General features: G+C 39.4%; 1 protein-coding gene across 1 annotated transcript in view; it reads left to right on the top strand.

Annotated features, from left to right (window-relative positions):
• Positions 1-22,843, top strand: part of Ankrd31 (ankyrin repeat domain 31) — a 171,945-nt gene that overhangs the window by 16,727 nt on the left and 132,375 nt on the right. The window contains exon 5 of the mRNA XM_028752046.1: positions 14,068-14,144. Within this exon, the coding sequence (XP_028607879.1) occupies positions 14,068-14,144 (77 nt within the window). The remainder of the gene's footprint in view (positions 1-14,067; positions 14,145-22,843) is intronic.

Genomic DNA, 22,843 nt, shown 5'->3' with positions numbered 1-22,843 from the left:
CTTATTGCCAGCATTTTGAACAGTGATGTGTCCCTCCATTAATCACTACCCACTGCAGTCAGAAGCTTCAGAAAAAGGTCTCCTCCTTTCTTTCCCTGGATTCTTTTTTTTTTTTTAAAGATTTATTTATTTTATTTATGAGTACACTGTAGCTGTCTTCAGACACACCAGAAGAGGGCATCGAATCTCATTGCGGATGGTTGTGAGCCACCATGTGGTTGCTGGGATTTGAACTCAGGACCTCTGGAAGAGCAGTCAGTGCTCTTAACCACTGAGCCATCTCTCCAGCCCGCCCTGGATCTTTTTTTAATAATAAAAAACTATATTGACTTAGAAACATTCAGAATGTCGACAAAACCACTACAATTTTATATTTTTTCAATTAAAGAGTGCTATTCAGTTAACAGAAGAATTATCTTTGTATTCGCTATATCAGAGACAGCTGAAGATTAAAACCAAACAAACAAAAAAATCAAACAACTACCATCCCCACATATAATTAATTCATGCAGTGCACCAAAATGAACCTGCTTTAAATTTTCATGTCAATTTACAACTCCCAGACTCGACTAGGCAAGGTTAGTGGCTTTAGAAAATACCACCAGGACACATTGAGTATGTTAGCTATATAAAAAGTGACACAGTGCTGTTTAAAAACAAATCTCACATAGCTTTATATTTCAATTTTTCCTTAAAAGGAGTGAGTTGTGCACAGAATGATTAAGTGCTTTATGAACAAAACTGCTCTAGAACCAACTTATTCATTTTCATCATATTTATCTTCTTATTTTTCCTTTTTTTTCCCGTTTTTCGAGACAGGGTTTCTCTGTGTAGCCCTGGCTGTCCTGGAACTCACTCTGTAGACCAGGCTGGCCTCGAACTCAGAAATCCGCCTGCCTCTGCCTCCCAAGTGCTGGGATTAAAGGCGTGTGCCACCACCGCCTGGCTTTCTTATTTTTCCTCATCCTCTTCATCCTCCTTCTTTCCTTTTCCTTTTTTTCTTGCTCTTTTCCACCTTGACGACTCCTCCTCTTTTCTGCATCAGATTTTCCTTTAGCTCTATAGGCAGCAATATCCTTCTTATATTTTTTCTTCAGCTTGGCAGCCTTCTTTTCTTAGGGCTGCTTTTCACCTGCAGCAGTGCTGTTCCACTTCTCTTCTAGTTTTTTTGTTTTTTGGTGTTTTGGTTTTTGTTGTTGTTGTTTTGCAACATCAGCAGTGGACCAGCCAGGATGTTCGTCTTCGATTTTTAGGTGGTACTCAGAACAGAACAAGAAAGCCAAAAGAGGCCTCTTAAGTGCATTGGATCCTTGAAGTTCTTTTTTGGTCTCTTCTTTGGGGAAGATAAAGGTTTTTATTTCTTTTTCATAACGAGCCTTGTCAGCCTTTGCCAGGTCTTCCAATTTCCCCTTTTCTTTAGCAGACATGGTATTCTGCCTCTCTGAGCACTTTGTACAGAACTCTAAGAAGTTGACAGAAGCATCAGGGTTCTTCTTGTGTTCCTTCTGGCAAGTTTGAACAAATGATGCATACGAGGGCATTTTTTTCTCTTGACTTCTTAGGATCTTCTTTACCATGTGTTGTTGATTTTCTTCCATGAGGCACAGAGTTGCCCAGTGTCTCTCTAGCTCTCACTTGCCCAGTACTGTCTCTGTGGAACTCAATGGACTCCTTTCCCTTGATCTTGATGACTTTAGTTTTTCTGATGGAAGTACTGGTAAAAAAAGATTTTTATATTGTTCCCACATCTTTTTAGTTAATTAATTAATTAGTTAACTTTATATCCTGATTGCAGTTTCCTCTGCTTCCTTTCTTCCCAGTCCTTCTTTCCCCATTCCTCTCCCCGAGTCTACTCCTCTTCCCTTTCTCTTCAGGAAAGGGAAGGCCTCCCATGGATATCAACCAGCATTGACATACAGGACTAGGCTCATCTTCTCCTGTTGAGGCTAGATAAAGCAGCCCAGTATGGGAAAAAGTTCTAAAGGCAACAGAGTCAGTGACCCTTGCTCCTGCTGTTGGGAATCCCACAGGAAGACCAAGCTACACAACTGTTACATATGTGCAGAGTGTCCAAGTCAGTCCATGCATGCTTTCTGGTTGTGAATTCAGTCTCTGTGAGCCCCTATGGGCCCAGGTTAATTGATTCTGTAGGTTTTCTTCTGGTGTCCTTGACCCCTCTGGCTCCTACAATCTTCTCCCTCTTCTGTAGGATTCCCCAAGCTCTGCCTAATATTTGGCTGTGGGTCTCTGTATCTGTTTCCATAAGTTGCTAGGTAAAGCCTCCCTGATGACATTTCTGCTAGGCTCCTGTCTCCAAATCTAGCAGAATATCATTAATAGTGTCAGGGTGGGTTCCTTATCATGGCATGTGTCTCAAGCTGGACCAGTCATTCATTGGCCATTTTCTCAATTTCTGCTCCATCTTTACCCCTGCACATCTTATAAGCAGCACATATTGTAAGTGGAAGGTTTTGAAGCTGGATTGGTGTCCCAGTACCTCCATTAGAAGTCTTGCCTGTTTATAGGAGTTGGCCAGTTCAAGTTCTGCATCCCATATTCCTAGGAGTCTTAGCTAGGGTCATCCTCATAGATTCCTGGGAGTTTCCATTGTTAGGCTTTCCATTGCTGTGAAGTGACACCATGGCCAAGGAAACTCTTATAAAAGACAACATTTGATTGGGGCTGGCTTGCAATTTCAGAGGTTTAGTTCGTTATCATCCTGGCAGGAAGCATGGCAGCATGCAGACAGACATACAGCATGCAGACAGACATAGTGCTGGAGGAGCTAAGTTCTACATCTTGAACAGAAGGCAACCAGGAGAAGACTGTCTTCCACAGGCAGCCGGGAGAAGGGTCTCATCTGCATTGCCTGGAGCCTGAGCATCAGACATCAAAGCCTGCCCACCCAGTGACACATTTCCTCCAAAAAGGCCACACTTCCGTTATAGTGCCACTGTCCACGGGCCAAGCATATTCAGAGCACCACATGTGCCCTGACTCTGTTTCTCACAACTCTCTCCTTCAGTCCTCACCACATGATCCTTCCTGTTCACATCGTTTCCACCCCCCCACCCCCCACCCCCCTGCCAAGTCCCTTTCCTTGTCCATCCATGTTGTCTATTCTGTATTTTTCCTTCTCAGAACTACTGGTAAAATTTTTTATTATTTTTGATACTCTATAATGAAATATGTCAGATTTATATGACATAATAAATCAGTATTTCCTAAAAAGTCTGGTTTACTTTCTGTTGACTGTGATAATGTACTCTGACCCAAAGCAACTTAAAGAAGGTAAGGGCTTATTTTATCTCACTCTCTCAGATCATAAGTCATCAATGAGGACATTTGGAGCAGGAATTCAAGGCAGGAACCTGAACCAGGAATCGTGAAGAAATGCTCCTTGCTTTTTGGCTCACTCACAGGTTTATGCCTAGCTAGCTTTCTTACGCAATCTAGAACATGCTGCTTTAGAAATGACTCTGCCCACAGTGAGGTGGGCACTCCTACATCAGTTAAGACAATTAAACAACCTCTCACACATACGGCCTTAACCAGTTTGATTTGGATAACCCCCCTGGGTGTCAACCTATCCTGTTGACGCCTACTGACATCAAGTCATTGCAGGACTAGGCACATCCTCTTCCACCTAGGCCAGGCAAATTGGCCCAGTTAGAAGAACAGAATCCACAGGCAGGCAACAGAGTTGGACAGTCTCCCTCCAGTGTTGAGGTTCCACATGAACACCAAGCTACACATCTTTTATATATGTGTTGGGGCCTAGGTCCAGCTCATGTTTGCTCTTTGGCTAGAGGTTCAGTCTCTAGGACCCTTCAAGGGTCCAGGTTAGTTGACTCTGTTGGTCTTGTTGTAGAATCTCTATCCCCTCAGTCCCTCAAACCTCCCCCCAACTCTTTGACAAGACTCCCAGAGTTTCTCTAATCTAGCATCTAAGTTAAGCTTAATTTAAGCTCTAGGTTTCTGCATCTATTATATCAGATGCTGAATGAAGCCTTTCAGAGGACAGTTATGCTAGGTTTTTATCTTCAAGCATGACAGAGTATCTTTAATAATGTCAGGGCTTGGTTCTTGCCCATGGGATGGATCTCCAATCATTGGTTGGCCATTCCCTCAGTCTCTGCTCCATTTCTGTCCCTGAACTTCTTGTAGGCAGGACAGAATTTAGGTAGAAAGTTCTGTGTGTTGGGTTGGTGTCCCTGTCCCTCCATTGGGAATCATGCCTGGCTATGGGAGGTAGCCACTTCAGGTTCCGTATCTCCCAATGCTAGGATTCTCAGTTAGAATCACCTCCATACAATCCCTGGAGGCTCCCCAGTCCTGAGTCTCTGGCACATCCTAGAGACACCTGCCTCTGTGGATTTCTGTTCTCTCTCCCTACTGTCCTACACATGATCTCCCACCCCACACACACCCCATTCCTCTCATCCCCTCTTCTACTCAGTTCCCTCCTTCCATCGACCTCCAATATTTTTTTCCCCTTCTGAGAAAGATTCAACCATTCTCTCTTGGGCTCTCCTTGTTACTTGGCTTCATTTGGTTTATGGATTATAGCGTGATTATCGTGTACTTTATGGCTAATGCCCACTTATACGTCCTTTTGGGTCTGGGTTACTTCACTCCGTATGATACTTTCTAGTTTCATTCATTTGCCTGCAGATTTCATGCTGTCCTTGTTTTTAATAGCTAGGTAGTATTTCATTGTACAAATAAACTACATTTTCTTATTCTTAATTTGAGGGACATAGAGGTTGTTTCCAGTTTCTGGGTTTGAAAGCTGCTTTGAACATAGTTTAGCAACAGTCATTGTGAAACGGTAGAGCATCTTTTGGGTATATTCCCAGGAATGGTATAGCTGGGTCTTAGGCTAGGACTATTTCTAGTTTTCTAAGAAACTGCCAAATTGATTTCCAGAGTGGTTGTACAAGTTGCATTCCCACCTGCACTGGAGGATTCTTTCCCGGCTCCACATCCTCACCAGCATGTGCTGCCACTTGAATTTTTAATCTTAGCCATTTTGATGGGCATAAGGTGGACTCTCCGAGTTGTTTTGACTTGCATTTCCCTGATGACTAAGGACATTAAACATTTCTTTAAGTTTCCTCTGTTGAGAATTCTCTGTGTAGTTCTATACCTCATCGTTTTTATCTTTAATCTTTTATTTCTATCCCCCTCCCAGTCTGACCTCCAATAGTTCCTTGTCCCATTCCTCTACCCCCTGTCTCCAAGAGGGTGTCCCCACTCCCTAAACCCCAACCTAGCCCACCAGGCTTCCCCACTCCCTGGGGTCTCAAGTCTCTCGAGGATTAGTTGCATTTTCTCTCACTGAGGCCGTACCAGGCAATTCTTTGCTGTATGTGTGTCAGGGGCCTCATATCAGTTAGTGCACGCTGCCTGGTCAGTTCATGTTAGTTGAGACTGCTGTGTTAGTTGAGACTGCTGGTCTTCCTATGGGGTAGCCCTCCTCAGCTTCTTCCAACCTTTCCCTACTTCAACCACAGGGGTCCTTGACTTGAGTCCAATGGTTGAGTGTAAGTATCTGCATATGACTTAGTCAGCAGCTTGTTGGGCCTCTAGGAGGGCAGCCATGCTAGGCTCCTGTCTGTAAGCACACAGGAATAGTGTCAGGCCTTGGAGCCTCCCCTTGAGCTGGATTTCAATTTGGGCTGGTCACTGTACCTCCTTTCCCTCAGTCTTTTCTCCATTTTTGTCCCTGCAGTTCTTTTAGACAGGAACAATTCTGGATCAGGGTTTTTGACTGTGGGATGGCAACACCATCCTCCACTTGATTCCCTATGTTTCTCCTGGAAGTGGACTCTACAAGTTCCCTCTCCTCACTGTTGAGCATTTCATCTAAGGTCCCTCTTTTGAGTCCTGAGAGTCTCTTATCTTCCAGGTCTCTGATACATTCTAGAGAGTCCCCCCACCTCTCACCTCCCTAGGTTGCCTGTTTCCATTCATTCTGCTGGTCCTCAGGGCTTCACTCCTGTTCTCCTTCCCCCAATACCTAATCTTGTTCTCCTCTACCTCCCCTATCTCACCTCCTTTTATCCCCAGTGACTGCTTTCTTCTCTGTCTCAAGTGGGATTGAATCATCCTCATTTGGGTCCTTCAACTTGTTAACCATTTTAAAGGATTATTTAGGTTATTGGTGATTAACTTCTTTGAGTTCTTTTGGATATTAGCCCTTTATTGGATGTAGGGTTGGCGAAGACCTTTTCTCATTCTATAGGAAGTTGCCTCCTGTACCAATATGTTCTTAAGTCTTAAAAACACCCATTAAGAACATCTACATTGCCAGGCAGTGGTGGTGCACGCCTTTAATCCCAGAACTTGGGAGGCAGAGGCAGGCAGATTTCTGAGTTCAAGGCCAGCCTGGTCTACAGAGTGAGTTCCAGGACAGCCAGAGCTACACAGAGAAACCCTGTCTCGAAAAAGAAAAAAAAAAAAGAACATCTACATTTATCTTTTTTTTGTAGGTTTATTCTTTATTAATTCTGCATCTCTATGAAGTGTTCTTAATGGAAGATTTCCTTCAGTGATAAGCATTGTATGGTTTTTTTATTTCTTTTTTTATTTGATGCTTTATTTGCATTTCAGATGATATCCCCTTCCACATTCACCCACCTATTAATCCCCTATCCAATCCCTCCTCCTCCTTTTTTGCCTTTATACTTTTTAAATTACATGCAACTATTAAGGTCACTTCTAGGCTGAGGAACTAGCAATACAATAGATGCAAATAGTCCAGGAACAAGGAAGACAATAAACCCAGATAATCAAAGAACATGTACAACAATAAACAGAGTTCTGTGATCACTCCTGTGCTCACTATTTCTAAGGGCTTATCAGGATGATCAAGATATCTGAGCCTACTTCCCTGTCCTAGCCCAAAGTCATTTTCATGCCTGAAGCCTACTTCTTTGTTCGAGTTTAAGATTTAGATTTCTGCCTATAATTGATTACTTCTTTGTTGTAGCCTAAGATTTAGATTTCTGCCTGAAATTACTTCTTTCTTCCAGCTCAATGTCAGATTCCTGCCTGCAGTCCATTTCCTTGTCCTTGGCCTATGTCAGATTCCTTCCAAACAGTCCACTTCCTTGTCCTTGGCCAATGACAGATTCCTGCCAGGCAGCCCCAAAAGCTCTCCACAGCTCCCCCTTTTTATTGCATAAACCAGACTGAGCCTGCCTTAGGTCATTCTGACAAGAAAGTCTTCCTTACCTGTCGTGGACTATGCATTATCATAAACAATGCACTTCTGTCTTAGGTTGATAAGGCTCTGTGCATTATCTTACCCGTCCTTGGCTTGCCAGTCTGTTAAATTAATATCTCTGTCTAGGGGTCCATTTTCAGGTTCAAGCCATGTACTTTGGCTGCTGACATGTTGATGTTGTTAAAGACAAGCTTTCACACGATGGGCAGGAATAAAAGTATTCCCAGGACAAAAAGGGCTAGCATGATCAAGATATATATGCCATTCTTGAGGTTTGACCAAAATGGAAATACTGACCTCAAGCCATGGATAATTTCATCAGCAGTATTTGCAGCATCAAATCTCAACAGAGCAGCATTCTTTAAATTCATAATCTCACTATGAAAAGTTAACACACCCAGAGAGGTGTTAGGATTATGCCAAATACCCTACAGGTGTCTTTAAACTTTTTTCTAATTATAATGACAATCATTGTACATTTTAGAAGTAACACTACTCCAATGATATTTGTCATGACACTTAGGATGGCTCCTAACTCTTGAACCCTGAGCCTCCTTCAGATAATTTGAATAGGTTATAGAGCATCAATCTGTTGTTCCAGACACCTATATAAATCCTTTTGTATACTCAATACATTGGTAACATTTTTTTTTTGCTAGATGGTTAACAAAAATAGTTATTTTAATTCCTTGTGTCAATGCTATTGCCGAAGCAGTGGCGTTAGCAATTAATGAAATTAAAGCTGTCATACCAGCAATAATCAAGCCTGCTACTCTCTTGCTTCTGCTTAAAGTCTAACTCACTTCTTCCAGCACCTTCAAGCTTTTTTCAGAGAATCAAGGTTTTCTAATACTCAGGGCAGTAAGACAAAAGCTGGTTGATAGACCCCTATAACAGACATGACAGTTATCAACACACTAACACAATTGGAAATTATACAGTCAATGCAACTTACAATAAATACTGTAGAAGAGACAAAACCAATTTTAGCTTGACAATTAAAATAGCCTTAAAACAGGCACTAACACTTGTTTGAAATCCAGATCCCAACTTTATCTCTTGCTATCATAACATCATAGTGAACTACAGCTAACTTCCAAATATGTCTCTGAAAATGTCCAGTTCCAGCCTTGCAAGTGTAGGCTGTTATTTCCAATACTGGATTGATTTCTAGACCAGTACATGATTGAGTCCTAATAGCTGATCACCTTTAAGAAAAAATACAAGAGACATTATAATTTCCCTTTTTGATTCTCTGGCCCACAATGTCTAAAAACTTGAGGCAAGGCAGCTTGTCCCATCTGCGATTTAGTCAAGCAAAGGTGGGTCAGGAACATATGTCCAATACAACTCCCCAGTCACCCTTGTCAGGGCACTGAGCAAGCTCACAGGTTGGCATCATTCTTTGTCTCAGCAACAGCTTGTCTCACCAATCTTGTTAAAGTTCCTTGGACCTCTTCCACAATACCTTGTCCTTGAGGATTATACAGAATCCCTGTAATAAATTGTTAACAAAAAGTCTCGACTACTCAACTACATTTGCCAGCTTCATTTTTTTGATATTTTATTTATTTACCTTTCAATGTTATCACCTCTCCCATTCCCCCCAAAACTCCTTATCCCATCCACCCTCCTCCTACTTCTATGAGGGTGTGCCCCCACTCATCCACCTATTCCCGCCTTCCTGCTCTCCAATTCCCTAACACTAGGGAATCCAGACTTTCAGGGACCAAGGCCCTCCTCTTCCAGTGATGCCTGACAAGGCTATGATCAACTACCTATACAGGTAGAGCCATGAGTCCCTAACTTTGTGTTCCCAGGCTGGAGGTTTAGAACCTGGGAGCTCTGGTTGAGTATTTTGATACTCCTTCTAAGAAGGACCAAAGCACTCACACTTTGGTCTTCCTTCTTCTTCTTGAGCTTCATGTGTTCTGTGCGTTGTATCTTAGGTATTGTGGGCTTCTGGGCAAATCTCCACTTGTCAGTGAGTGCATACCATGTCTGTTCTTTTGTGTTTGGGTTACCTCACTCAGGATGATATTTTCCAGTTCAATCCATTTGCCTAAGAATTTCATGAATTCATTGCTTTTAATAGCTAAGTAGTTTTGTATTGTGTAAATGTACTTACCATATTTTCTGTATTCATTCCTCTGTTGAAGGACATCTGGGTTCTTTCCAGTTTCTAGCTATTATAAATAAGACTGCTATAAACATAGCAGAATAACAAGATGCCCATATAATCAGAAGTGTAACCCAATACCCAACCTAGATATACCAACTATCTTTGACTGGTAGAGACACTTGAACATCTGCCTCCATGTTCGACTCTCCCCCCAATCATCTCCTAGCTCCTCCTCCTCTCCTTACTCCTCTTCCTCTCCTTACTCCTCCCACCATAGCTCCTCCTACATATCACCCTTCCTGTTAAGATAAAACTTTTCTCTCAAAATACAGTTAGAGCATGACTATACCAATTTGTATCAGTAAGGTACAAGATAGACCTAATACATCATTTTGTTGACTAACCAGAACCTCTGTCATCTCTCCTAGCTAAAAGACTTAGTTCTGAATTGTTATTAGTTCAGCTAATAACAATTAGGCTTTTTTCTTGGCTTTAGAATGAATGTCAGCTGAAAACCATCCTCTCAAGTCTTTTCTCTCAAAGTAAATAGCCGGGATTGGCTATGAGACTATAAGTCTTCAACCCTGTCAGAAATCCAGAATGACTGAATTAACTGAATTTATAGGAAGCACAAAGCATAGCTTCTAAAACTTAGCCAATTTATAAAGACCACTGAACACCTGGACAGTCCCTACACTACAAAATGTTGGAGCATCTGATCTTCAGCCTTCTGGCCCAGGATCATCTGACAGACCTAGTGATGCAGAATTATTAAGAGCTGTTTACTCTGTCTTGGCAGATATAATCAGTCAACTATTCTGCAAGTGTGTCCTTTTCTGGACAGTAATTTGTCTGTAGATGAAAAGAGGCAATTCTTGCCTAGTGGCTGTCTCACCACAACTGGAGTAACTCCAAAGATGCTCAATTTCTTCTTAGAATCCAAGATAGGAAGCTGTCAGGAGCAGATGGGTCTCTAATTGAAATGAACCTTAATGTTTGTAACATCAATTCTGTGGGCTTCTGACATTTTGAAAACCAACTATCCATGTAAGGCAATCTGGACTGTTGTCTGTTAACTCCTCTCAGCTATTTCTAAATAAAATGTAGAAAACACCCTAACAATAAACTCAGAGCCATGAATTTGTTATAGGCCCTTAACTCACAGGCTAACCATCTCAAATCAGTTAAAAAAGTTAAAGAAGGACTGGGCCTAAGCCTTGTATTCCTAAATGTGTTATATAGGCACAATGCCTGTGAGAGTAACAATATTAATCTCACTTCTATATCAATAAGAAACTCATATCAATGAAAACCTTAAATTTGAAATCAAAGTAAATTTTGTACCATTTAAGAAATTATAACTTCAGCTTAATAACAATTATACAGATTTCTACCAATACATTATGGCTATGCAATAAATCCTAGCTATTCCTCCCTGTTCCAACAAAACCACTACTTTTCCCTAGAAAGACAGCCCAATATTAACCACTTCAGCCCCCAAGCCCAGGGAATAGGGGCTGACTCTTCATTAACTTCTTCAAGCTGCTTATGGGCGTTGAGATATTAGAAGAGGGGTGGGGGAAAAGTAAATTGATAAGCCTCTGACGTCTGTGTCTTCACGGCATTCAGCTGAGATTCCAGGACATCAGAGGTTCGAACAGGTCTGCTCAGCTTACTTGATGAGTAGCGATACACCAAGGCTGTGTATTCTGCAATATACAATTCTCAAAACAAATTTTAGTATCAAGATATTTTTTGTTTGAATTCTGGAATCTAGTTTTCTGTTGGCCTGTCTCTGTAATATCTAATCCATATAATTCTAGAAGTTTCTATGAGGGTATGCTTCCACCATCCTCTCATTCCCGTCTCCCTGCTCTCAAATTACCCAACACTAGGGAATCCAAACTATTGGGTACCAAGGCCTTCCACTTCCACTGATGCCTGACAAAGCCACCCTCAACTACCTATACAAGGGGAGCCATGAGTCCCTCCCTTTGTGTTCTCGGGCTAGAGGTTTTAGAATGGCTATTCCAGCTTGTTTCTTAGGACCATTTGCTTGAAAAATTGTTTTCCAGCCTTTTACTCTAAGGTAGTGTCTGTCTTTGTCACTGAGGTGGGTTTCCTGTATGCAGCAAAATGCTGGGTCCTGTTTATGTATCTAGTCCGTTAGCCTATGTCTTTTTATTGGGGAATTGAATCCATTGGTGTTAAGAGTTATTAAGAAACAGTGATTGTTGCTTCCTGTTACTTCTGTTATTAAAGGTGGAATTGTTTTTGTGTGGCTATCTACTTTTGGCTTTGTTGGAAGACGATTACTTTCTTGCTCTGTCTAGGGTATAATTTCCCTCCTTGTATTGGAGTTTTCCTGCTAATATCCTTTGTAATGCTGGGTCTGTGGAAAAATATTGTGTAAATTTGGTTTTGTTGTAGAATATTTTGGTTTCTCCCTCTATGGTAATTGAGAGTTTTGCTAGGTATAGTAGCCTGGGCTAGCATTTGTGTTCTCTTAGGGTCTGTATGATGTCAGTCCAGGATCTCCTCGCTTTTATAGTCTCAGGTGAGAGTCTGGTGTAATTCTTATAGGTCTGCCTTTTATGTTACTGGCCTTTTTCTCTTACTGCTCTTAATATTCTTTCTTTGTTTTGTCCATTTGGTGTTTTGATTATTATGTGACAGAAGGTATTTCTTTTCTGGTCTAGTCTATTTGGTGTTCCGTAGGCTTCTTGTATGTTAATTGGCTTCTCATTCTTTAGGTTAGGGAAGTTTTCTTCTATAACTTTGTTGAAGATATTTATTGGCCCTTTAAGTTGGGAATCTTCACTCTCCTCTATACCTATTATCCTTACTTAGGTTTGGTCTTCTCATTGTGTCCTGGATTTCCTGGATGTTTTGTGTTAAGAACTTTTTTGCATTTTGTGTTTTCTTTGACAGTTGTGTCAATATTTTCTATGGTATCTTCTGGACCTGAGATTCTCTCTTCTATCTCCTGTATTCTGTTGGTGATGCTTGCATCTATGACTCCTGATTTTTTTCCTAGGTTTTCTATCTCCAGAGTAGTCTCCCTTTGTGATTTCTTTATTGTTTCTACTTCCATTTTTATGTCCTCGATGGATTTTTCAATTCCTTCACCTGTTTGGTTGTATTCTCTTGTAATTCTTTAAGGGATTTTTGTGTTTCCTCTTCAAAGGCTTCTACCTGTTTACCTGTGTTCTCCTCAAATTCTTTGAGAGTGTTATTCATATCTTTCTTAAAGTCCTCTATCATCATCTTTAGAAATGATTTTAAATCCGAATCTTGCTTTCCTGGTGATATGGGGAATTCAGGACTTTCTAGTGTGGGAGAACTAGGTTCTAATGATGCCAAGTACCCTGGGTTGCTGATGCTTATGTTCTTGAGCTTGCCTTTCACCATCTGGATCTCCTTAGTGCTACCTGACCTGTCTCTTACTGGAGCCTGTCTTTCCTATTATCTTGGTTGTTTCAGAACTGTGTGGGGTGAGTGTTACTACTGGGATTAGACCTGGGGCCCAAGATCTGCTCAGTGTTCTGGTCCAGACCTGAAGGAACCAGAGCTCTGGGCCAGGAGTGAATTCCTGGGTCCTAGTGTGTTCCAGTTACTCCCTGTTTTGGGGAGGGTGTTGCTGTCTCCTTACCTAAGATACTGCCTGGATAAGAGCTCCTGGGAGACCCACTTCCCCTAGGTTTTGTGAGATTGGGTGCAAAGCAGCTGCCCAGGATCTGCTCAGTGCTGGGCCCAGACCGGAAGGACAGCATAACTTTTTTTTATTTTGCAAATAAAATGGTGTCTGTTTATTTGGATTGTTTTAAACAATGTACACAAAATTATATACCATGTTATACAATTAAAGTGCTTTGAAGGATATAATATTTTATTGTATAACTTATAATTTGTTGAATTACTCATCAAAATGGACATTTATCTTGTTTGTGATCTTGCTTATCTTAACTATTTTTAATATTTAAAAGAGGCCTTTGTTTATTCAGACTATGTCTTAATGCTCTCAATACAATTCTTGAAATTAGAGAAGGTAGTTTGTTTGTTGATTAAAACCTGTGGATTTATCTTGTTTACAGTTATTTATTCTTCTCAAGTATGGCATTATTTCCTGTTGGTTTCACAGAAATTATCATTCTGTTTGAAAGAATCAACATTTTCAACCTAACTTCTAGTAGCTACTTTTGGACAGGAGAAAATGCTCTATTTTTTATTCTTGTATAGGATTTAAATAACAATACCTAACACATTAAAAACTATTGTTAAAACACTGGAAGCAAGAGGAATTTTTTTTTATTTTAAACAGGAAAATGACCTTTGTATTTATGCAATAAATTCCTTGAAGAAATAATATGGCAGGCTGATTGCTTTTTTTTCAGTCAGTTTTTAATTACCCTAAAATAGAGGGTCAAAATTACAGATGAGACATGATGTTTATTTAGTTTTAATCCTCTTTCAATATTTTTACTCCCACTTTATATTTGCTATGAAATACAAAAGTAGGAAGTAATGGCTGAGAAATTTCTCACATGATATCCACTAATGTCAAAACTAATGCCACACCATCATTTGAAGATAGAACCATTTTCTCTAAGTTTGCCACCCTTATTTGGTAGGCAGTCATTAGAATGATGTAACAAAAATTGTTTTCTTTTCATTTAGAAGTCTGCTTTTGTTAATTAATCAATTTATTTTTTAGAACTAGAAAAGAATTCCCAGCATTCACTGTGTCATTTCCTTACCCTGAAGTTTCATGGAGTCGCCAAAACATTGGAGGTAAGCTTTCATGAACATCAATACATAAGAGAATCTTTAAGAGTAGAAGATGTGTCCTTCATGTGGTTCCCCAGACAACTGGTAGGAGGAGGAGGGCTACCCCAAAAGTTATTGCCTGTGTGTGGATTATGTTCTTCTAGCTGGACTTCCTTGTCTGGCTTTAGTGGGAGAGGATGTGCCTAGCCTTGCAGAGACTTGATGGGCCAAGTGTGGGGCCTGTTACCCAGGTAGGGCCCATGCTCTCAGAGGAGAAGGGGAAGGAGGGAAGGATTGTGGGAGGGAGTGACCGCGAGGGGGCAGTAAACAGGATGTAAAGTGAATAAGTAAAAATAAATAAATGAATGAATGAATGAATAAATAAATAAGAAAAAAAGAGTAGAAGACCACATTAAATATGGATTTATTTACAGTTAGGCTTGTATTTAAGTTTGCAATCAAGTTTTTGCTCACCTTTAATTGTGTGTAGACTGCCCATTGGAGAAACAGGGCAGTTGCAGCCTATATCTATTGTTATAAATGTATACTCTTTACTTTTGATTTTGAGGAATTATATTTGAAAATAATAATTGCTTTGTCTCTTCATGACTTTATTTAAATTTATCTATGCCTCACATAGACCCATTTAGCCATTTTTCCCTTTTGATATTGAGTTATCTTGCTAGTGATATTTTGCCTACTGTTTCACAATGGAGTAAATATGCATAGTGGTGAGTGATTGTAGTAGTGAATTGTTAAGCTGCTCTGTGCTACACCTGCCCATGAGCTTTATATTTTAATATGCCTAACTAGCTCAGTGGTTGGACACTTCCAAACCTCCCCTTGGCTAGCACACACTCCCCTCCGATATTCCTGAGTGAACACTTTCTAAATCTATATTTTATCTTTGCTGCCCTATTTCCTTCTGGTCTGTCCTACTCCCCTCTCATGGCCAAATCCCTTCTTCTCCTCCCCTGCATTTCTTGCCCAGGAATCCTAAAAGTCCCACCTCTTTCACTCTGCCCAGCCATTGGCCACTGGCTTTTTATTGACCCATCAAAAATCCAGCTGTTGTCAGGGACCTGCAGAGGACTTGCTAATTCCCATGTAAGCACAAATCAAATCTCCAACAAATGATACCTTGTATTATAAGAACTGGGTACAAAGACATGATATAAAATATTGTCAACATTTATAAACTTCTATTTTATATTACTATATTACTATTTTTGCTACTACTACCCAAACATGCATTTCTAGTACCTAGTTTTTAATCTATGTTATTTTTTCATGTTTTTAATAAAGATTTATTGAATGCTGTATGAATTCTAAATACAGGATCACTTATCTGTCTTAAAGCATGAAGATAACAAGCCACATCTGAAGGATGCCATTGCTGAAAGCAAGGACCTTTTCAAGATGTTTGTGGGTAGTGCTGAAAGAATAAAATCTTCATCTGTTCTTGCTTCTATTAGCTATGCTATGACAACTTAAAATGCAGGGAAAAAACAGTAAATTTTAGTGCATGGAAGTATATTTTCTGGAGTTCATAATAATACTTAAAAACATTAAATATACAAATTACATTAATGTAATTTGAAAACAAGAGTGATTATAATAAGGCACTTTAAAGTTTCTGTTAAAGTGGAGACCTATTAATGCATGTGCTGTTTTCTTTTTCATCTTTTAATACTTAGGGATTGAATTCAGAGCCTCATATATACTGACCAGGCATTGAACTACACTCCAGCTCACTTTCTTTATTTAATAAGTATGTTCATAAAGTGCAGTATGTTTTTCACTGTAAGTAGAAAAAGAAGAGAACTGAGTAAGTCAGGTACACTTGGAGAAAGTAAGAATTATGTCAAGAAAGGGAACGATCACTTACATATCACCAGTGGGACACATGAAATCATGTAAGAAATGAAACTTAATGTCTCAAGGTAACAGATAATTGAAAGCCAATTAAGGAGACTTTGCCACAGTCTAGATTCTTCTATTATTAGAAGTAAAAGTTTTAAAGGACCTGTATTATCATGTGCTAATCAAAGGGGTGACTTTACACTAATATTCTTAAGTCAATACATAATAACGAGAAATTTTTCTAACACTGACCAAGTACAACTTAATAGATGATATTCTGGGAAAAAATGTAAAGTTACAAAAAAAATCCTATTGAAGCTTAAACTGTTGTACGTAAAACCAGAAAACGACTCATTGGCTGCAGATTAAGGTGGTGTCTTTCCTGATATACAGAGCAGACCATTCCTTTTGGTCTCTGCTTATATATCGTCCAAAGGGTATCATGGGGTTAAGGACTGTGTCTGGTTATTTTGAGTAAGTGATGTCACTGGGTTCTAGTTATCACGCTATATAGTGGGGTTCCTAAGTTATTTTTACATTTTTTATTATGCTCATTACATTCCCTGGTCCCTGAGGCATACACAGTACCAATGAGGACCACATATAAGAATTATTAACAATTTCACAGCAATTTGCAAATTCTGGCTATAATAGGTAAAGGAGAAATCATACAATAAATATTCCAAACATTCATAAACAAATGCAGGAAAATAAATCTCAGACACTAAAACATACAGTTATTAAGCAAAAATGATCAAAGCAATAGAGATCACAGGATATTGTTGTGATCCCAATGGCATATACATATTTTTCCCAAGTTCATAGTTTCTTTATGTTTGGTATGCACCAAGTTGAAAAACACATTCTGAAATAAGAAGTGATACAATTGCTTTCAAACAAAATATTGCAGAGCAAAAGAGGGCAGAGCAGGTTTGGAGCTGTAGAACCCTGAGCTAAGCCAGTCATACTAGAACATCATCTTGATCAGTAGGAGCATGTGAGTCATGATCAGGGCCAGGTATTTCTTTTTTTATTAATGAAAAGAACAACTAAGAGTCCAGTAAATTTCATAATTAACTTCTGTCTTAGGATTTTATTGCTGTGAAGAGACACCATGACCAAGTCAACTCTTATAAAAGAAAACATTTAATTAGGTCTGACTATAGTTTCAGAGGTTCAGTCCATTAGCATCATGGCAGGAAGCATTGAGAAGTTGTCCCATATGCAAGAGGTGACATTAGTCAGTATGTTAATCCAGTTTGTTGTTGGTTAGTACCCATCCCAGAGATTCTGTGATGGGGATTGAGCCCTTTTGCATCAAAAATTATGGTAGTATATAAGCTGTGTCTGTACAAAATATGACTGGCTGTATAATCTGAGTTCTGTAGAGTATCATGCAGGTACAGTGTCTAGTGTCTCCTCGGGTGATGGGACTTCATTATTGTAAGATGCAAAGAGTTGTGGCATTGAGTTGGTTATGATCAATGGAAATCTGCAATGTTGTGTCTCCAGTAAATCAGTGTACAGCCAGTTGTCATAGGTTGAAATGAATCATTTTCTATTGTGGGTCTTTTGGGAACATGCGTGAGGTTTAATAATAAAGACATGGAGACATCTGTATAACATAAGGCTGTTGGCCTGTTTGCTGGGGCAGTCTCCGAGTATTGTCTAAGTCTTCTAACTTAACCCAACTTCTGCCACTGTGTCTCCACATGGTTCTCATTGTTCTACCTCCTTTCTCTCTGCCTCTGCCCTGCCTAGTCTTTTGCTGGTCCTTCTGCCCCAGCTCCAGCTGCCAATTCTTTCATATGCAAAAAGCCAAACTCCTTACTCATCCAGAGGGCATTAGGGACTACAAGACCTTCCCCAGAGCAGCTCCCCTTTTATTTTGGGCTGGTGAGGAAACAGATCAGCTTTTACATTTCCTGGAAGCCCATCAATTAACAATTGAGAATATAGGGGAATACCTTATAATGTATGGGGGCTGGATTATCCCAACAATTTTCTGCCTTCCATACCAGGTAGCTAGCTATTCCATATATCCAATCTACCATAGTAGAGTAGATTGGGAGACTCAGCCAAACAACAATATGGTCATGTTTACCCTTGTTCAGTTGTTGGTATAGTCCAAAAAGTGAATTTGGGCATTTGAATCCATATGGTGGTGGCATAATATTCCAAGAGAGAAAAATGTTTGCATGGTGTTATTCTATCATTGTCTTGGTCTGTTGGATGCTAAAGATCCAAACCCACGGGACACGGCCCCCCAGAGATACTCATGGACAGGATTTGATGCAATTTGCATGAGATTTATTGAAGAATTGATAGTGCTGGTGCACCAGGGCCCCTCTGCTCACAGGAGAGGGAACCCCGAATTGGGGTGAAGGGTGGTTTATATACAGAGTTCACAAAGACAGTTAATTGCTTCTTGGACAATATTAGAAAAGATTTCAAATCTTTGCCCTTAAGCTTAGTTTCTGTTCCCAGGCTCGGTTCCTAAGTAACTCAAATTTACACCTTTATCTTTATAACCCAGGGGAATTCATCTAAGTGGCTTCTGTTTAACCAGGTGTATTGTTTTAAGAGCTTATCTTCCTTAGCTTGGGCCCTTTCCTCTGAATGTTTGCTTGAGCCTTTGGAATGTGCTCTTCCCCAGGAAATGCCTCGGGGGCAGCTAATATTTGACTCAAACTTAAAGAGCTTTTAATTTTAAGTTTAAACTAAGACCTGAAGTTACATTCCTATATTCAAATTACATTCTTACAGGTCAAAGGTATAGTTCTGCAAAATCATGGGTTCATACAGGTTTGTTGTGATTGGTGTTGACATTGCCTCAGTCAAGTAACCTGGCTCCTCATTCTGATCCTAATCTGCATAATCGTAAGCATTTTCATTTGTGCTCTGAGTAGTTTTATTGTACTTAAAGCCAAACATAGGGTTCATCTGCCTTATGTATGGGGTGAAGAATGCTGAAAGGAATTTTTGTTTGCTGCTATTTCATAGTCAAACATGGAGTCTTCTATATCTGTCATCTCAAATCTTATTCTCTCCTTGTTCTTCATTGTAAAGTGCAAGGATGATGTAAGAGATAATTTTCTCCAGTGGAAGTTGTATATGGCTAATGCTTTCGTGATATTTCTGTGTTAAATGACATTTCAGTAGGCTTCTTTTCTTAAAATTGGTGTTTTCAGCTTTCTCCTGGTCATTGATGACTACGGCTTGCAGAATTGGTGTAAAATGGGTGTTACCGTTCTCCATCCATCACAACAACTATGCCAAACTGTATTGCTAATAGCTTTACAGTGAGAATATTGAACATAGAATGCATTTGTGGTATATGTATAGTTTTGAATGAAGTGTTTATGGATCCAGTATTCTGGTAGGAATCCATCTAAGGTAGTGTAATTACCAATATCATATTTTACTCTTGGTTTATTTGTTATTGTAGTTGTCGGTATAATGATTGCTCCATTCATTGATGCTGTTGCTATGGATTTGGCTGTTGATGAAGGTGATGATGTCTCCAGTTCTGACTAGTTTAGTGGTGTTGGTGATGATGAAGCAAACAGTGGTGTTGTCAAAGAGCCTGAGCTCACAAGCAGAGGCAGCCAGTCTCCCTTTTGTGTCTTTCCCAGTAAATCTTTTATGTGAGGTTTGTTGTACAGCATGATTTTGTGGTATTCCTTGTCTCCTGATTGCCAGGATACCTTTCCCCTCAGAGCTGTAAAACTTACATTCTAACCACAGTATCTAGTGCCACTAGAAGGTCAATGCTGGGTGGATTTGGTGGAGGTTGGGTGTGCTCTGAGGATGCCTTTTAATGCTACTTTCTTGACTTTTAGATTCTTGGCCTTGGCTGTGGTACTGGGAGAGACAGGAATTTCCTTCTTCAGTTTTTTTTGTGCTCTCTTGTTCAAAGGGTTTTAAATAAATATTACTTACAATTAACATGTTCCAGTAAATAAACAGAAATAAATAATAGTGACTCATACTAACATTATTGCTTCAGAATTTGTTAAACAGAACTGATAAATTATGTAACCATTGTAGTTGGGTATACTGTTTTATAAGACATTTGCTGTTGGGCTCAGTGGGCAAAGTGTATGTTGCTGTGTAAGTATGGTGACCTGAGTTTGATCCCAAAAGCCCAGTAAAAAAGCTAAGTTTGGGAGAAGTATGTCAGTGCTCTTCCAGAGTTGCTGCTCTTCCAGAGTACTCAGGTTCAATTCACAATATCCACATGGTGGCTCACAACCATCTGTAACTCTAGTTACAGGAGGATCTAATACCTCTTCTGGCCTCTACAAACTCCAGGGATGTACATGGTATACAGACATACATCCATGCAAAACACTCATACACATAGAAGACAAACAAAGCTGGATTTGCACATGCGCCACATTCCAGTGCTGAGGGGGTGGCTATAGGTTGGTCTTTGGGGCTCACTGGCTAACCAGTCTTGCCCAGTTAGTTAGTTCCTGGTCTCATAAGACAAGGTGGATAGCTCCTAAGGATTGATACTCTCTGTCAAATCTTGTTTTCAAAGACATGTGGACTCACATGTACCCATATGAATATGCATGCCCCTACCCCAAGTTAAAGCAAGGTTTGATCTTGTAAAAAATTTAGTCCTATTAAACTTGTAGTTTTCATTGTCTAAAGAAATTTCAGTTTGTAATCAATGTTTAAATGTTGAAGAAGCAGTAATTTTCGAGTTTCCATGTGTTAGATATGTGTATATGTGTGAGGGTAGAGGTAGAGATCAGGTATCTGTCAGTAACTGCTCACCACACGTTGAGACCGGGTCACTCGTTGCTTGTGAGCTTGTCTAGATTATCTAACAAGCAAGCCCCAGAAATCCTCCTGTCTGCAACCAGCTTCTAGGTGGATGCTGGGGATTGAACTCTGGTCCTTATGTTTATGTAACAAGTATTTTACCAAAAGAGCCTTTGCCCAGCCCCTCTAACCGTATTGTTTCTTTGAAGTATTTATTTTTCAATTAGAAAATAATATTACTATAAGATACTTTTATTAATTTACCAAGCTTTTAAATGGCAGCTGGTATTAGTAAATGTCAATTTTCTTTGTGATCAAATTGTTGAAGACAACATGGGGAAAGGCATCCTTTTAAATTTTTGTCTTTTTTTTCTTTATTACTTTTTATTTATGAAGTTTTCTTTATTATACAAAAGAATTTAAAGATTTTTTAAAATTCTTTCAAGAATCTGACCATTTAATTAAGCAAAGAAAAATATACCCTCCCTTCATAGATAAAGATGTTCCAATCATTAGTATTAACATTTTTTTATTTTACTTTACGTGTATGGGTGTTTGCCTTCATGTTTGTCTGCATGTTCACCACATGCATGCAGTGCCTGTGGAAGCCAGGAGATAGAGTCAGATTCCCTGGGACTGGAGTTACAGATGTCCGTGAGTCACTATGTAGGAGCCGACACTTAGGTTCTCTTAAAGAATAGCAGTGTTGTTAATCACTGAGCCATCTGTCCCGCCCAATATTAATATTTTTAATGACTTAAGGTATAGGTTATAGAACTTGTCATTGCTGTTTGACATGAAAGATTCTAAAAGTACAATAAAATTAGATTTTGATTCTAAAAGGAAAAAATATAAAATACTGGCTGACTTCCACTGGTCATCCTGTGAAAGAGTAGAATGTCATTTTAATCTTCTCTTAAAGTATTTATTTATTTATTTATTGTGTGTGGGTGTTTTGCTTGTATTTATGTCTGTACCACTTGTGTGCCTAGTGCCCGGAATGGCCAGATGACGGTGTCAATACACTAGGAATGGAGTTACAGACACATGTAAATGTTGAGAATTCAGTGTAGTAGGTCTTTTATAATATCAGCCAGATTTTATCTCTTTTAGTTTTGTACTTTCATTATCAAATGTCATGAAGCAAAACACTGAAGATCAAAACAACTGAGGCAGCCACTTCCTGCATTATACCTCTCCCAAGAGGTGGGGAAGTAGGGCTAGGGGTCAGCCTTAAGATTTTTGGATGGTGTGAAGTTCAGCAGGTATATTTATTTTTAGTTTCTTCCCTGTAAACCTGTGTCACCTGCAAGGATGTATTCTGAGATTCAGCAGATAATTACTTCCCTTTTTTGTTAGCTATGCAGATTTTATCTGTAATCAGAAGAAACCAAGAGAAAGAGACTAGTTGAAGCATCAGTGAAATGTGAATTCTACCCATAGTAGAGCCTAGATGATCCCCTAATTCCTCTTGCCCCCACATGAGGTATTCACATTTAACTCTAGATAGCTAGAATTCATTTAAGCTCTATTACCTACCATAGAGGAGATAGTAACTCTAAGAAACTAGTTATAAATCCTCCCTCTATAGTTATAAATATTTAGAATAATCCAACAGAAATAGAGAGGTTTGGCTTTAGCTAAACTAATTTCAAATAGTTACAATTCTGATTGGATTCACATTGTTTATCACTCTAATTGGCTGTTAGACCTGGGAGAGAGAAGCATGAAAATGAGGCAGACTAAAGTTTCATGCAGTAGCCAACTTTATTCAGAGTATCAGATAGTTTATATCTTGAGGATTAAGAAAGGTCACATGAGTAAAGTTCGCATGAGTTCAAGCTATGTATAATCACAAGAACAAGCTTCATATGGCAAAACATGTCTTTCCATAGAGGAATATAAACAAATATCAATAGCCAGTTGAAATGAGTGATCGAAACTAAACTGATTCCCATCCACTACACTTGGGAGGAACTAGAAAGCAGGTTCCAAGAACAATTCTGTGTTCATGTTTTTGAAGAAACAAGACTCCCTTGAAGTTCATAAGACTCTTGTTTTGTTTTCTTGGAGTTTTCTCACAA

The sequence above is a fragment of the Grammomys surdaster genome, unplaced genomic scaffold (assembly GCF_004785775.1).
Source record: "Grammomys surdaster isolate TR1022 unplaced genomic scaffold, NIH_TR_1.0 125876, whole genome shotgun sequence".
Taxonomy (NCBI): domain Eukaryota; kingdom Metazoa; phylum Chordata; class Mammalia; order Rodentia; family Muridae; genus Grammomys; species Grammomys surdaster.
The sequence above is the reverse complement of the archived record's forward strand: the minus strand, read 5'-3'. Positions and strand labels throughout refer to the sequence as shown.